Source organism: Peromyscus maniculatus, chromosome 7, assembly GCF_049852395.1.
Source record: "Peromyscus maniculatus bairdii isolate BWxNUB_F1_BW_parent chromosome 7, HU_Pman_BW_mat_3.1, whole genome shotgun sequence".
Classification (NCBI taxonomy): domain Eukaryota; kingdom Metazoa; phylum Chordata; class Mammalia; order Rodentia; family Cricetidae; genus Peromyscus; species Peromyscus maniculatus.
The window spans coordinates 63,447,108-63,464,898 of record NC_134858.1 but is presented as its reverse complement, the minus strand read 5'-3'; the positions used below and the strand labels follow the sequence as shown (position 1 = coordinate 63,464,898).

General features: G+C 42.2%; 1 protein-coding gene across 11 annotated transcripts in view; it reads right to left on the bottom strand.

Moving 5' to 3' along the window:
- The window catches only part of Csnk1g1 (casein kinase 1 gamma 1), a 134,046-nt gene that overhangs the window by 79,545 nt on the left and 36,710 nt on the right, over window positions 1-17,791 (bottom strand). For all 11 annotated transcript variants that reach the window (XR_013052796.1, XR_013052795.1, XR_006074186.2 and 8 more), the window contains one exon: window positions 5,912-6,309. Coding sequence is in view for 7 of the 11 variants with exons in the window: in XM_015998006.3 (XP_015853492.1) it covers window positions 5,912-6,092 (181 nt within the window). In the remaining 4 variants the exon portion in view is untranslated. The remainder of the gene's footprint in view (window positions 1-5,911; window positions 6,310-17,791) is intronic.

Genomic DNA, 17,791 nt, shown 5'->3' with positions numbered 1-17,791 from the left:
CTCAGCCATCTGTCCGTCCCCGGCAGTAGAGTCTCATCTTCAAGTTTTAGAGAGTAGTCAAGAACAATGGCAATACATGGTAATGGGGGTAGGGGTGGGGGTGGGGAGCTGGAATATGGACTCCCACTGACCAACAACGTAAAAAGTGGTAACCATACCTGGCACTGGGTGTTATACAAATTGATATAACAATTTGTTATACCAATGGTGTCTAGGAGAAACAGACACTGTCCGCTGTTACAGGGTAGAACCTTTTAAACACCCCCTCTCTCCACACCACACACACACACACACACACACACACACACACACACACACACACACACACGTCTATGTGGAAGCTTCCACAGCACTAAGTTTCCCTATGGCTTTTCAAAAGGTCTTTAGTATTAGCTGTCTCTTCTCTACTCTGCCCTCCCACCTGTGCACACTGAGGGGGAGAAAAGCAATCAACCAGCATATGAAGCGTGAACCCTATGGGCTAAACAAGACCAAGTCAACCACAACACCAGAATGGATGTGGACGAGTGCAGGAACTCCTATCTTAGTTGAGCCACTTCCACAGATCCCGTACACAGATTTAAAAAAAAAAGTGTCTGCACACTCACATGTGCAAATGTGTGAGTTTATGTATACCACATGTATACATGCACCTGAGGAGGCCAGGGGACATTGGCTTCTCTGGAACTGAAGTTATAGGAAGTTAGGAACCACTAATGTGGGTGCTGAGAAACATACACAGGTCCTCTGCAAGAGCAGTAAATACTCCTAACCCCTCCAGCCACCGCGGTGACCCCCCCCCCTTTTGTTTTTTAAAGAGACAGAGTTTCTTAGCTGGGTGGTGGTGGTGCATGCCTTTAGTCCCAGCACTCGGGAGGCAGTGCCAGGCGGATCTCTGTGAGTTCGAGGCCAGGCTGGTCTACAGAGTAAGTTCCAGGACAGGCACCACAACTACACAGAGAAACCCTGTCCCGAAAAACAAACAAACAAAAGCAAACAAACAACAACAACAACAACAACAACAACAACAAAAAAGAAGGCCTGCACTACCACCTACAAAAGCCATGGTGATTTCTCCCTTCCTTCCTTCCTTCCTTCCTCCCTCCCTCCCTCCCTCCCTCCCTCCCTCCCTCCCTCCCTCCCTCCCTCCCTCCCCTCCCTCCCTCCCTCCCTCCCTCCCTCCCTCCTTCCTTCCTTCCTTCCTTCCTTCCTTCCTTCCTCTCTTTCTCTCTGTCTCTTTCTCTCTGTCTCTCTCTCTTTCATTTGTTTAGGTTTTTTTGAGACAGGGTTTCTCTGTATAACAGTCCTGGCTGTCCTCGAACTCACTCTGTAGACTAGGCTGGCCTCAAATTCACAAAGATCCGCCTGCCTCTGCCTTCCAAATGCTGGGATTACAGGTGTGCAACACCACCGCCCGGCTTGGTGATTTCTTAATTCCTTAATCAAATCTAAACTTTCTAAATAATAGAAACACATGTACATAGGAATTTAGGGACTATGAGCTACACACTTGTCAAAGCTAATATAGTCACAAGCTATCTTACTTGTTTATCCTATCGTCCACTCTAGTCCTTTATTACTAACTCCATTAAAGTCGTCTTTATTCGCTAGGTCTCCTAAAGCTAGTAAATTTTTTATCATGTTGACTCTTTTCTCTCAAACAACTAGTTTAGTTAGTTCTAAACTAAAAACTCAGATGCTAACTTGACTTATTCATCTAGCCTTTAAAATATATATAATGTGTATGGGTGTTTTGCCTGCATGTATGTCTGTGCACCACATGTGTGCAGTGCATGCAGAGACCAGAAGGTGTTAGGTCCCCTGGAACTGGAGTTACAGACAGTTGTAAACTGCCACATGGGTGCTGGGAATCAAATCTGGTTTCTCTTGAAAAACAATTAATACTCTTATTCACTGAGACATCTCTCCAGGCTTCCCGCCAACCACTTTTTTTTTTTTTTGAGTAAACATTATATATCATACATAATGAAAAGTTATGGATATGAAAACAAAGTGCTGAGATACAGCCACATCTTGGAACAGATTAAAGTACAATGTGGAAAGTAGCACAATTAGAGCAAGGACAAGATGAGATGATGGTATCTTCTTTCCTAGATGACTGCATCTGCACTATCTTCCTAAGATATAAACTAGATCTGTGTCATCCCTTTCTCTTCAGATCCTTTAGGATTCTACTCCACTGAATCATGGAAACACTTTAGTCTGGTCCCTCCTTGCCTAACAACCCATCTCTGGTTTTGCTTTGACTTCACATCTAATAACTCAGCCACTGATAATCAAGTGCTGACCTGATAATATGCTGAATATTCTCACAATACCTAGCACTTTTGCATCCTGCAACTGGAAAGAGTCCCTCCTTAATATCTAACAACAAAAATCCTTTTACAACTAACTCCTTTCTGAAACCTTTACTTATGTCTGCCGATGTAGTTTCTGTACAACTTGTTAACATATTTGTTTTATATTTTAGTTTGGTTTTCTGTTTGTACCTGGAGACAATGGTATCTTTAAAGATAGAAACCAGATTCTACTCTATGTAACCTTCCCTAAATTTGACATTAGTAAATATTCAAGAAACAGTTGAGTATCAAAATGTATTAATAAGGCAAGGAATAGAAGCATATCCATATATTCTAGCACCTGGAAGACTGAGGCAAGATACTACATAGTGAAACAATGTTTCTAAAAAATGAAGGCTAAAAAAAGTGAGAGAAGGAAGAGGAAAGTAGACTAATCTTGCCAGTATTTTTCTTTGGGTTCTGTATACTTAAACATTAAGGCCACCGATTACTACTACTGCCACACAAGGAAAGAAAAAGGAAGCACATTTTGCTCCTTTCAGCTAGCTATCTGACAATCGACTTAATAACTCATTAAAAATACTTGGAAAACTCCCTTCACTTGAAAGGAGAGGCACCATGACACACATTTGCAATGCCAGCATCTAGGAGGTAAAGGCAAGAATCACAGGTCTTTGGGGTGGTGGTGGTGGTGGCGGCGGCGGCGGCAGCGGCGGCGCACGCCTTTAGTCCCAGCACTCGGGAGGCAGAGGCAGGCGGATCTCTGAGAGTGTGAGGCCAGCCTGGGCTACAGAGTGAGTTCCAGAATAGCCAGGGCTGTTACATAGAAAAACTTGGTCTTGAAAAAACAAAACAAAACAACTCCCAAAACAAACAAACAAACAAACAAACAAACAAACAAACAAACAAACCAGCGGTCCAATGCCTGCCGAGGCCACACAGCAAGTCTGAGAGTGGCCTGAACAAATAAAACATCCCAATGAAGGAAAAAAAAAGATCAAGTAAGGAGAAACCACTAGCAGGTAAACAAATGAACAATTGTACTTTAGATAGTGATCAATGAGTTTTACAAAGGAACTGGGGCCCAGTGAGATGGCTCAGCAGGTCAAGTTCTTGCCATGCAAGAATGACCACACAAGTTTGATCCCTGAAGTTCCTTCCCCCATCTTAGTTTTTCTAGACAAACTTTCTTTGTGTGGCTCTGGCTGTGTTGGAACTTGATTTGTAGTCCAGGCTGGCCTTCAACTCAAGAGGTCCACCTCTGCCTCCTGAGTGCTGGGATTAAAGGCATACACTTCTACACCAGGCTCAGAGAAATAGTCTTTTTTTTTTTTTTTTTTTTTTTTTTAAAGACAGTGTTTCTCTGTGTAGCTCTGGCTGTCCTGGAACTTACTCTGTAAATCAGGCTGGCTTTGAATTCATAGAGATCTGGCTGTTTCTGCCTCCCAAGTACTGGGATTAAAAGTGGGCACCACCCTAGGGAAATTCCCAGGAATCCACAAGGATGACCCCATCTTAGACTACTAGCAATAATGGAGAGCATGCCTAAACTGGCCTACCCTGGTAATCAGATTGGTGAATATCCTAACTGTCATCATAGAGCCTTCCTCTAGTAACTGATGGAAGCAGATGCAGAGATCCACAGCCAAGCACCAGGCCGAGCTCTGGGAGTGCAGTCAAAGAGAGGGAAGAGGGGTACATGAGCAAGGGGGTGGGGGGCAAGATCATGATGGGGAAATCTACACAGACAACTGAACCAAGCTCGTGGGAACTCACAAACTTTAATTTTGTTTCTGTCCCCCCCCCCCAAACTTTACACCGACATCTGTGCATGGGACCGGACTAGACCCTCTGCATATGGGAGGCAGTTGTGTAGCTTGGTCTGAGGGGCCCCTGGCAGTGGATCAGGATCTATCCTTGGTGCATAAGCTGGCTTTTTGGAGCTCATTACCTATGGTGGGACATCTTGCTCAGCTTTGATGAGCCCTGCCTCAACTGAATATACTGGGCTTTGCTGACTCCCCATGGGAGGCCTTACCCTTTCAGAGGATGGGCTGGGAGGGGGGAGGCTGGGGGGGCAGTAGGAGGGACAAGAAGGGAATCTGTGGTTAGTATGTAAAATGAATAAAAAAAAAATCATAAATTAAAAAAAAAAAGTGTGTACTACCATGCCTGGCTCAAGGAAAAAACAAAACAACAACAAAAAATTAACCTAGATTTGTCTTTTTAATGGAATGGATTTTTCTATTTTCATGTAAATTTATAGCATAAATCTTAGACTTCAAGAAAACAAATTTCCAGTGCCACTAGCTAAGGATTTTCTTGGTCAGCATAGAAATTAAGCCATTTTTGGCTCTGAGAATACACAAATTTATGCATTAGAAAGTGCCTTTCAGTGGTAATTTTGTAGCATATCGAATACAAGCAGTTAAGTCAATCCACCAAGTAAATGAATATTTGCAAAAGTAGTTGCTGAAGCAACTAAGTAGTTGCTAGGAAGGCATATAGTGTGAAATTACCATCTTCTTCTCTCAGCATCTTAACCCAAACATGAACACATCTCTAAATATCACGGTCTTTTTATCATCCTAGTAAGGTTCAATGCCAGGCTGCTAGCCTTCTATAATTAAGGATAAATTCATTCTTAGCAAGGATAAATTCATTCTTAGCATCTTTCAATTCAATTCTGTACCTGGATATATATATATAACTAGTATAGTGATGTTTCCCTAAGAATTGAAAAAGATACTCATAGGCATAAAAAAAAAATTCTGTTTTCTTTTGCAAGATCATCAAAAGTAGCAGAGGTTTAAAGAAAAAAAAAAATCATCCCATGTTCCTAGCCTCACAATGGTCCAAAAGTCAAGGTTTCTTATGATGAATTTTCATAATAATCCATAGCTTCAACAATTATTTAGGGGCTGGAGAAATGGCTCAACAAGTTAAGAGTCCTTGATGATGCTCTTTCAGAGGACCCTAGTTTACTTGCTAGTACTCACATAAGGTGGCTCACAACTACCTGTAGCTCTAGCTCCATGAGATCTGATACCTTCTTCTGGCCTCCTTGGGTACCTGCACACACATAGACTATAATCACATGGACAAATGCATATAAATCAAACTAAAGTTTTCTGGGTTTTTTTTTTTTTTTTTAAAGATTCATCTGTGGGGTAGTAGTGGTGCACACCTTAATTCCAGCACTTGGGAGGCACAACCAGGCGGATCTCTGTGAGTTCAAGGCCAGCCTGAGCTACAGAGTGAGTTCCAGGAAAGGCACCAAAGCTACACACAGAAACCCTGTCTTGAAAAACAAAACAAAACAAAACAAAAATTTAAACATTAATAAAGACATAGTCTAACTTGATGGAGAATTAAAAATCGTATCACACATAAAGGGAAGCCTTGGATAATAGCATCATGACTGATAATAACTGTAACTCCCTTTGCAAAATCCTCATTTCTTATTCTAGTAAGTCCTACTTTCTCTAAAGTACCTACTAAAGCATCACCTGCTTATCTTGAAACACACCAGAGAATATGGTAGTCGTTACTGTTGTTAGTAGAAGTGACAGACATAAACAAGATCTTACCTAATCTCAGCTCTCCAAAGTTCCCACACCCTATCTTCTTGCCAACCCTGAAGTTGGGTCCCACCATGAGAACTCCAGAGGATGCTGAGGTGCCAGATGGTCGGGAACAGTGTGTATTCCTTTGTGCCATGGTTTTAGTTGTCCGTTGTCTGTCATCTTTTTCCCTGTTAGAATGGTCCATGATCCTACACGACAGTCTCTGAACAATGAGTGGCCTCAGTGTGTATACTTCTCTTCAACACAGAAGTATGTCCAAACCAACTGCAGTCAGAGAATGAGAATGAGTTTTGGCACCATATTTATGCTTCTAGTGTACTACCAGAAGATGAAAAACCACTGACGAATTCTTGAAAAACATGTAGTCTGTAGGTCTCAAGCACAGGAGGACGTTTCGTAACCTGGTAAAATACAGAAAAATACAGTTAAAAACTAATTGGAGGTGGGGTGGGGGGTTCGAGACAGGGTTTCTCTTTGTAGCTCTGGCTGTCCTGGCACTCTTTCTGTAGACCAGGCTAGCCTTAAACTCAGAGATCCTCCAGCCTCTGCCTCTGGAGTGCCAGGCCTAAATGCGTGCACTACCATGCCTGGCAAAAACTAAATTTTAAAGCAAACTGAGAAAGTCACTAACTAGAATGGATCCTATCCAATGGTAAAGCACAGAGATCTTCAAAGCTCCTTAAAACAAGTTTTGGTTTTATATCTTTTAACATGTTAGCCATCTGCATTAGTTTACTTATGAGTTAATGCAAGCTAAGTAAACTGCAAATAAGGAAGCTAAGGAAACACACAAAAGTATTTAACATGAAACATTTCTTTTAGTGATGTCCATATAACCAAAAAGAAAAATATTTGCTAAGTTGTTTTCTTTTTTGTTTTTTTGAGACAGGGTTTCTCAGTGTAGTTTTGGTGCCTGTCCTGGATCTTGCTCTGCAGCCCAGGCTGGCCTCGAACTCACAGAGATCCACCTGGCTCTGCCTCCTGAGTGCTGGGATTAAAGGTGTGCACCACCGCCACGCAGTGCTAGGTTGTTTTCTTAAATCACTGTGTATTTAGCAGAAAAGGTTAAAGCTAAGTTAAATAAACTATAGACCACTTAATTCAAAGCTCCTTTCTTCAGATTAGTCTAGAACTTACTAAAAATGAGGCTATTCAGTGTTGCTCTTCCCTCAGCTCACCATTTACAAAACATTGGCAGCAATCATACACTCAACATGCATAAACTGGCAACAGTCTCTCAGAGAAGCCCACACTTACACTTTCTGGTATTGTTTCTCTCCAAGTGCCTCTCTTAACTCTTATGCTTAAGCAGATATTAAACATATATTTCATAAAACCCCAACTCTGCTTTAAAAGAGAGAAATGAGCTGGAAGTGGTGGCACACACTATTAATGCAGCACTTGGGAGGCAGAGGCAGGAGGCTCTCTGTGTGTTTGAGGCCAACCTGGTCTACACAGCAAGTTCCAGGACAGCCAGAGCTACATAGTGAAACCTTGTTTAGAAAAGAGAAAGAGGCAAAGACTGACATGCTGCATTTTAAAAAAGAATTATTCATTTTTATTCTGAGTAGAAAAACAAATTGAAAATAAAGGCACAAAACTAAAATCTTAGCCTTCATCCCTATTAGAAATTCTCTAGTGTCTCATGTGAAAACCGAGCCCAAAAGTTGACAATAAGATCATTTTATTGCTATATTTGATAATACATGTACTTGTGATATTACGTTTTGGATTTCGTCTAGTGTCCTGGCTCATTACTCACACAGACATAGTTCTTTCCTAAGTGACCAGAAATGCCTCAAAAAACAGGGCCTCTATCTCACCTTTATTCTGTTATTTCCTCTCTTTTCTCTCCAAGGCATAGCATAAAACTACAATTTCTCCTCCCCAAACTCTAGGTCACACAAACCAAAATATACTCTTATCTTCCCAGCATTGAAAATGACCATAAAGAAATTCTCATTGACAGACAGTGGATCAGAAGACCACTACCCCTCGCACCACATTTCATGAGAACAGCCTCCTACCCAGAAAGCATGAATGCCACCGTAGAGAGGTCCAGAGGAATATGAACAAGAAGCTTCATTGGGTTTTCCCACAATTGGTATTAGATCATACTCCTTTTTGTCCAGTCATATTTCTACATGCTTCAATCATGACTATGCAATAAAGTCTCCATAACAACCCAAAGGGACAGATCCCTGTAGACACTGAGGTTCCTCAGAGAAGGCATGGAAGGCCTATTACCCCTCTCCCTATGCACCCCTTCACCTGCACCCATAATTTATGATAACCAGAAAATCATAAATTATGTTTCCACGAGAAACACTCAAAACAAATCAATCTAGAAGTGAGGGAGAAGGAAGCTATTTATGGCCAGTTGGTCAAAACCACAAGCAAAACAACCAGATTCAGAAGGGGAACCTCAACTCTGGGGAAGGACAAGTTTAAGGACTTATGCTCAAGCAATAGAATCTGATGTAGTTTCAAGGTTGACAGTGTCAGACCCTCTAAGGCCATGTCTCCCTCCACAAAATTGCTTACTCGGTGTGGAGAACCTCCATACCTTTTGGGTGACAGAGTCTTCTGTATGATCATTATGGTGTAACAACTGTTAATACTCTTTAAAAAAAGAAAATATGCTATCCCCCCTTTTTAAGGCAGGGTCTCAGGGATTCACTTGCCTCTGCCTTCCCAGTGCTGCAACTAAAGGTGTCTGATATTATGCCCTGCCAATCAATTTCCAGGTTACAACAGTTATCACTCGTATATAACAGGGCAAAGGTTTCTAGATCATAAGCTTCCTAAGCACACTTCCATTTCTAATTCCCTAGCAATACAATCACAGGTACAAAGCTACAAGCTGACCATGGACACATAATATATAATCCAATCCAAGGATATATGCTTATAGAATACTAGCTAAAACAAGCTTATTTTTATACTATTATGTTTTCTATTTGTTTTGTGTTAAAACTGTAAAATTACATTAGAATTTCCACAATACTAATTATCAATAAAGTCAATTTCCTACATGAACAATAGAACAAATCCCTATTTCTGTTCATTTCAAAATGCATCCAATATCTTCTTGTTGTCTTTTATACAAATCTCTCAAACAGTAATGCTGAAAGAAAAGGAAAATAAAATTGAAGATGCTTTATTTATATAGATCTCTTAATTGTTGAAGGCATGTGTATGTTAGAGACTGGCAGTTCCATTTTCTTTCCTTACATTACACATTGTTTCAGGACACAAATAGAATGTGAGGCCCATGTGCACATTCAACTAGCATATTTTTTAATAGTTTGTGTACAGTTACTAGTAGGTAACATAAAAACAACCAGATTGAAGAGAACAAAGTAAACATTAAATTTTATTTTAAAGGGAGGAGAGGAGCTTTAGATGGGGATACAGATCAATCATAGAATGCTTGCCTAGAATGGGCAAGAGCCTACACTTAATTTCAATTTCAAGGGCTTTTAGTTTTTCTTTGTTTTGTTTTTGTTTGTTTGTTTTTGAGACAGGGTTTCTCTGTGTAGTCCTAGCTGTCCTGGAACTTGTTCTGTAGGCCAGGCTGGCCTCAAACTCAGAGATCCGCCTCCCTCTGCCTCCCAACTGCTGGGATTAAAGGTACATACCACCACTGCCAAACTTTTTTTTTTTTTAAGGCTCCAAGGAAAGCAGAAAAAGACAAGCCATATGCTTCTACTACTGTATCATTTGCACTCTTTTATTCTTACCAGAAGAAAAGGGGCAGGAGAGAAACTATATAATAGACAGTCAATAGGTGTCTATTTTTCTAGTGAATAAATCATCAGTCATATTATGGTGAACACAATTATTTGAACCTGTATAGTCACATCAGCAAGTTAGGTAAGAAGCTTCAATTCTAAAGCCAAGCAAGGTGGTACACACATATAATCCCAGTACTTGGGAGGTGGAGGTAGAAGGATCAGTAGACCAAGGCCAGTCTTGATACACAACAAGTTTGAAGCCAGTTTGGGAGACATAAGGTGCTGTCTCAAAATCTACACAAACAAAAATACTACAGAACAATTTAACTACAAACAAAAGGCTTATAAGTCAGTTCTGCTAAAACAAAAATCACATAGCTTACTATATATATTTTTTGTTTTAGCTGAACTAAGAACATAATAAACCTAAGAAGTTACCAAGGTTGATTTTAGCCAAAATATATTTACTAGAGGGCTATTTTTAAAGCAAAGAAAATGGGACTAGAGAGATGGCTCAGCAGTTAAGAGCACATATTGCTCTTCTCAGGACAACTTTGGTTTCCAGCACCCATGGCAGTTGGCTTACAACCAGCTGTAACTCCAGCCCCAGGGAATCCAACAAACTCTTCCGGCCTCCACAGAAATATGTTACAGGTTCCGGTGCTACTGTTTCTCTTTTCCACAATTCCAACTGATGTCACCATTTTCATTATCTTCACTCCTTAACTCTCAGTCTGTTACAATACTATAGTTTTCAGTTCTCACATGTTCCACATTTCTTCATTTAAAGGGTTGTACTCAGAGTTGGAGAGATAGCTCAGAGGTAGAGAGCACTTGCTGTGTAACCCTGACGACAGTTCAGTTCCCAGCACCCACATAAAAAGCCAGGTATCCTGCAAATGTCTGCCGTTTAGTTCTGAGGTGCCTGACTCCCTCTTCTGGCCTCTGCCTTTTCACAAGCATGTGCACCTGTACATATACTCACTCACACAGACATATCCACACACAAATAAATTAAGCCTTTCAAATTGCTTCTACTTAAAAACAATACAAAACTCATCTTAGCTAGGCCTATGAATGCAGCTGAGTGGCAGATGCTTGACTAATATGCACAAGACCCTGGATTCAAGCAAAGTTGGAGATTTTACAGGTTATTTTGAAGTTCTAGTAATCAAGACACTAGAGTACTGGTGAGCTAAACAAACAAATCAAAGAAATAGAATAGATGCCCAAAATAAACTGATATCAATATGCACACACTTGTTTTTTTACAAAAGGACAAAGACAATTCTAGGAAAACCATACACATTCATGAGTATGACTGTGTGCATGCTCAAATGTATGCAGACACACACACACACACACACACACTCCAGATGTAGACATATACTTTTCTCAAAATTTAACTCAAGTTAAGGGTAGTGTTGCATGCCTTTAGTCCTAGCACTTAGGAGGCAGAGGCAGGTAGATCTTTGTGAATTTGAGGCATGCTGAGTCTACACAGTGAGATACTGTGTCAAAAATACCAAAACCAACCAAGCAAAAAACCCAAAAGTCCAGCTCAAAAATGGATCATAGACATAGCTGCATGTGTATATGTGTGTCTGTGTGAGTGAATGCCTTGTGTGTAGATGTACTCAGAGGCCAGAGCAGGGTGTTAGATCCCTTTGAACTGGGTTATAGATAGCTGTGAGCCACTTGATGTGGGTGCTAGGAACTGAACTCAAATGTGCAAGAGCAGCAAAAGCCCTTAACCATTGAGTCATCTCTCCAGCCCCCTTTTAAAAGTTAATTTTATTTTTTCAGTTTTTTGAGACAGGATCTCAGTGTAGTCCTGGCTGGTCTAGGACTCACTATGTAGAACAGGCTGGCTGTGAACTCAGAGTTCTATCTGCCATTGCATGTGCTGGGATTTAAAGGTGTGGGGTCTCAATTCTGTGGTCTCTAGTATAAAATGAGACACTGTCTTAGGGTTTCTAATGTTGTGATAAAATAACATGACCAAAAGCAATTTGGGAAGGAAAGAGTTTATTTCATCTTACAGCTTATAAATCCACCACTGAGGGAAGCCAGGGCAGGAACCTAGAAGCAGAAACTGGAGCAGAATCCATAGAGGAGTCCTGCTTATTGGCTTGCTTCTCACAGCCTGCTCAGCCTACTTTCTTATAGAATCCAGGACCACCAGCCCAAGGCGGCCTTGTCAACAGTGATTTGGGCCCTCCCACATCAATCAAGAAAATACTTCACAGGGTTGCCCACTGGCCAACCTGCTGGAGGTATTTTTTTCAATTGAGGCTCCCTCTTCCAAAATGAAGAACTTGTGTCAAGTTGACATAAACAGCTATCTAGAAAGTAAAAACAGTACAGAGAGGAAGAGAGGAAGGAAGAAGAAAGGAAGGAAGGAAAGAATTACAATTTTTATGATGCTGAGAATAAATTCAAATATATCTTGTCTGTAGAACATTACAATTTTTGAAAGGGGAGGGTAGATTTTGAAAAAGCACCAAACATACTAGGGAAAAATGCTTGTTGAAGAATAAAATGTATAGTTATGGTCCCACTAAAAAGCAAATCTAAAAAAAATATTGAATCCTTTTGCAAACACCCTTCTGTGGAATGTCTTCATGTTCTTAGAAGTCGAAGTTACATCAGAAAACAAACAACTGATTGCAAAAGAACAGGGTTACAAGAAAAAGAATGGATCTAAATCTTTCTATTTGCAACTGGGAAGATGCTGCTTCAGTGGGTCAAGTTCCTGTTGTGAAAGCATGGGAGCCTGAGTTCAGATCCCCAACCATGGTAAAAGCTGGCAGTAATGGGAAGTTAAAGATAGGAGGATCCTGAATACCTGCAGGCCAAAATGGTAAGCTGCAGTTCAGTGACAGACTCTTTTTTTTTTTTTTTTTGGTTTTTCGAGACAGGGTTTCTCTGTGTAGCTTTGCGCCTTTCCTGGAACTCACTTGGTAGCCCAGGCTGGCCTCGAACTCACAAAGATCCGCCTGCCTCTGCCTCCCGAGTGCTGGGATTAAAGGCGTGCGCCACCACCGCCCGGCTTAGTGACAGACTCTTATCTCAGAAAAAAAAAAAAAAAAAAAAAGAGGGGGTGGGGGAAAGAGACACCTAACACTGTCCTTTGTCCTCCACATGCACACTCTACACATGTGCAAATATGCATACCCCATATACAATTGTTCTCCTTTTTGAGACAGGTCTATGGAGCTCTGGCCATTCTGGAACTCACTATGCAGAGCAAGCTGGCCTCAAACTCAGAGATCTGCCTGCCTCTACCTCCCAAGTGCCAGCACTAAAGGTGTGTGCCACCACTCCCACAATTCAAAAAAAAAAAATTGTTTTATTTCATTAAAAAAAAATTAGGAGCTGGAGAGATGGCTCAATGGTTAAGAGAATTAACTGTTCTTCCAGAGGGCCCAGGTTCAATTCCCCGTACCCACATGGCAGCTCACAATCATTTGTAACTCTAATTCCTGAGGATCTGATTCCTTCTTTTGGCCTCTAAGTGTGTATACACCCAAAACACTCATACACATAAAATACGTTAAGTTAAATTTAATTTTTCTAATTAAAATTTTTAATTTTATTTTTTAATTAAAAATTTTAATTTTACTTTTTGACACAGGGTCTCATTACTAGCCCAGCCTGCCCTAGAACTCACTGTGTAGCACAGACTGACTAGGGATCCACAGCAATTCCCCTTGCCCTTGGCTTCTCTAGTACTAGGATTACAAATGTGAGCCATCATGCCCTGGCTTCATTATAAATAATCTTTTTAAAATAAATAACTTATTTATTTTACTTTTTATTTTTTTATAAATAATCTTAAGCAAGTGTAGCAGGAATCTTAAAAGTTCTTATTGATAAAAATCAAACCCGAGGCGAGTTATTGGGGTCCATGCTGGTAGATCAGAGAGACAGAACAAGCCACAGCTATCTCACCTCGCTGGATCCTCAGCTGGTCTTGTCTCCTCCGACTGGAAGCTTCTGTGTCCTCATCCCAATGGCTCTCAGCTGAACTGCTGCTGGAAAGCCTGAAGCTTAACCAGCCATATGCTTAACCAGCCAAAAGCCTCTAGTTTCTGGTCCTCACGCCTTATATATATCTTTCTGCTTTCTACCACCACTCCCTGGGATTAAAGGCTGGCTTTCTGGGATTAAAGGCGTGTGTCACCATGCTTGGCTATTTCCAATGTGGCCTTGAACTCACAGAGATCCAGAGGGATTTCTATCTCTGGAATGCTAGGATTAAAGGTGTGAGTGCCACCATTTTCTAGCCTTTGTATCTAGTAGCTGTCTGTTCTCTGACCCCAGATAAGTTTATTAGAGTACACAATATTTTGGGGAACACAATACCACCACAAGCAAGCATGTACTACTTCATTTTTTTATTGATTCTTTGGGAATTTCACATCATGCCCCCCAATCCCACTTATTTCCCAGTTTTTCCATGTCTGCCTTCCAGCTTTGTAGCCTCTCCCCCCACAAAAAAGAAGGAAAATACGAGAATAAAGATAATTAAAACAAAACAGAACACTTCACTCCTCTGTCTTGCTCCTCTCCATCACATATTCATTTGTCATAGAGGCCTTGGGAGCTGCAGTGTATCACACAGTCACTCTTTTGCCCAAGCAGCTTTACTTGCAAATGTTCACTGCAGTGAGTTGTTGGTCTGGTTCAAGGCCCCAGGCTTCTACCTCACCAAGGACATCCTGCTGTTACCCCTAGTCATGGAGAGCCAGGGGCTATGGTTCTATAGGACCGGTTCCTTTAGGGGCTCCAGCAGGTCATATATGGGGTAGGCCAATTCAATGCCCTGGATGTGGGCCTGGGTGGTAGCTAAGTTGGTCAGTCTGGGCCTCCACTGGAACCACCCTCCCAAGTGAGGGCCAGGGCCATCTCTCCTGTGCCCAAGTTATCAGGGCCAGTTCTCCCCAACATATGGTGAGGGGTAGCGTCAGCTCTACCATTGCAGAGGCCGGTGGTGTTGGGCCTCAGTTTTCCCAGGACCATCAAGGGTTAGGGACAGCTCTCCTGTGCCCACAACATTGGGGCCAGTTGGGGGAGGCAGCTCTCCTGCTGAGGCAGCTAGTGAGGGGCCAGACCAGCTTTCCTGTGTCCAGGCCACCGGGGCTCTCTCTCTGATGGTCCCCAGTGGTAACACTGACCCTGGCTGTAGTAGGACCATGAACCTACTATATATGGCCCTTGGCTGCAGCAAAGGCCTGGACATCACCATGGCCTTGGGTGGCAGTGCAGGCCACTTGGATCAGTAAGGCCCCCAGCAGTAGTGGCATGGTTCTCAGACATCAGCATGGCCTCAGGTGGTAGCCCAGACCTCGAGCATCTGTATGGCCCTCAGTGGTAACATGGGCCACGGACATCAACACCAACCCTGGTTGCAGTAGGGCCATGGACCTAGACATGACCCTTGGCTGCAGCTCGAGGTGTGGCCATGGCCCTGAGTGGCCTCAGGTGGCGGCCCAGACCTCAAGCATCCAGATGCAGGGCTTTTGGTGGCAACACAGGCCATGAACATCAACACAGACCCTGGTTGGAGTAGAGCCATGGACCCAGACATGGTCCCTGGCGGCAGCACAGGCCACTCTTCTCAGTCTGTTCCTCACTGCCATTGCATCTTTGGTTCTGCTTCTCTCTAAGGTGCACAAATTGCTCTCTCACTTCTCCTTCTCTCCCATTTCTCCACCACAAACCTGTTCATCGCAGCCCGCTCGCCCGCCTGCCCACCTGGGCTGCTTGGCACTTGGCAGCCTGTCGGCAATGGAAACTTTTGTCCTGGGCTAGAGAGACAGCTCAGAGGGCTGGAGAGATAGCTCAGGGTTAAGAGATCTTGCAAGCTGTTCCAACAGACTTGAGTTTTACTCCCAGCATTCACATTGATTTTAACACATAACTACCTCTAACTCCAGCTCTAGGAAGTCCAACAAACTTCCGGCCTCCACACCTACCTGCTCATCTGTGTATGCATGCATGCAAGTGTGCGTGTGTGTATCTCAAGAGTGAGCACACAAATACTTTTAAGAAAAAAATTTTTGTTTTGTTTTGTTTTGCTTTTTTTTTGAGACAGGGTTTCCCTGTGTAACATCCCTGGCTATCCTGGAACTTACTCTGTAGACCAGGCTGGCCTCAAACTCACAGAGATCCATTTTTTAATCTCGTCAGTTAATAAAAAACAAATTCTGGGCCAGGTGGTGGTGGCACACACTTTTAATCCCAGCATTTGGGAAGCAGAGGCAGGCAGATCTCATTAAGTTCAAAGCCAGCCTGGTTTACAGAGTTCCAGAACAGGCTCAAGAGCCACACAGAGAAACCCTATCTTAAAAAAAAAAAAAAAAAAAAAAAAAAACAACTACTACTACAACAAAAAACAAATTCTGGAACTGGAGAGGTGGCTCAGAGGTTAAGAGCACTGGCTACTCTTCTGGAGGTCCTGAGTTCAATTCCCAGCAACCACATGAAGGCTCACAAGCATCTACAATGAGATCTGGTACCCTCTTCTGGCATGCAGGCATACATGCAGGCAGAACACTGTATACATAATAAATAAATAAATATATCTAAAATAAAAAAAAATAGAAAAGTAAAAGGAAACAAATTCTAAGATGAGGAGGCTGGGAAGATGGGTCAGTAGATAAAGTGCTTGCCCCAAAAGAATGGAGATAAGAGTCCTGATTCCGAGCACCACGTACATAACCAAGTATGCATAAGCAGCCCACTCTTAATTCCAATGCTCGGAAGGCCTGAAGACGGGGATCCTGAGTGTAAATTGGGTAACTGGACTAGCCAGAAAGAAGAGACCTAGGTTCAATTCAGAGATCCTGCCTCAATGAATTCAGAGAACAGCAATCAAGGGAGATGCATGATGTCAGACTCATGCCTCCAAACACATGGGAACACGTGTAAACATGCTCATGTGCCCCATTTGGACATACATCACACACAGAGCCATATTTAATTATAAGATGAAAATTCCCTAGTTTTCTACTACCAAACTAGGAAAACAGGTCTATAGAACTTACCTTCATCTCATCTCAATGAGGAGCCTAAGGCAAATGACTTAGTAAGCTACACTGAACTCCCTCTCACCATAACTACCTCTGTCCTCTTCCGAGAACTTTTCCATTACAAAGACATTCTGTGATACTCATCTCCTGGTCATCATTTCCTATCTACCATCCTCTCTCCCACAAGTCCTACACACACACACCAAGTGCTCTGCTTCTACTCCTGTCTTCAACATGCAATAACTGCAGTTTTACTTTCAGCTCCTCAAACCAACTGAATCTTTGTCCTGTCATAGTAAGTCACATACATTTGAAGCTAAACCAAGAATACTTTCTAGCCCTTCTTTTTTGCTTTTTTGGAATGTTGAGAGTTAAATTGTAGGCCTCAAGCGTGCTAGGAAACATGCTTTTTCATCTTCATCTCCAGGCAAAGAGAATCCCTGTCTTGAAAAATCAAAAGGGAAAAAAAAAATGTATCTGTGTGGGAGTTTGCTCATGTGCATTCAGTTGCCCGTGGAGGCCATAGAGGTGTTAGATCCCTGGAGGTGGAGTTACAGGTGCTTGTGAGCTGCCTTACAAGGGTGCTGAGAACTGAACTCTGGTCCTCTGAAAGAGCAGTGCACGCTCTTAACCACTGAGCCATCTCTCCAGCCCTATTCAAAGCATTCTTAATTAAACTAACAAATATTTACAAAGTTCCTTCTAAAACTGGGATAGCACTGTTAGCAGGAACAGTGACCTCACATTTACAGTTGGTTCTGTTCTTACAGCTTAGAATATAGAAGGGACATCATAAAGGAGCACACACATAAAAGAACAACAAATGCTGAGATCGTGGTGTAAATTAGACGAGTTGCTGAAATAATGAATTTAAATTTGAAGACTGAATTTCAGATAGATGCTGGAACTACTACGGCTCAGTACAGAGGGTCTGCCTAGCACGCACAAAGCCTTGCGTCTGACCCTCAGCACAAGGTCTAAGGATCAGACAATGATGCTAAGGACCCTCTTGATTCAGCCCCACTAAGTCACCACTTTAATAGTGAACTACAGACAGAGTATCCAGACACAGGCAATGCCAGCCTAGAGATGAAAGGCTCTTGGCAAAA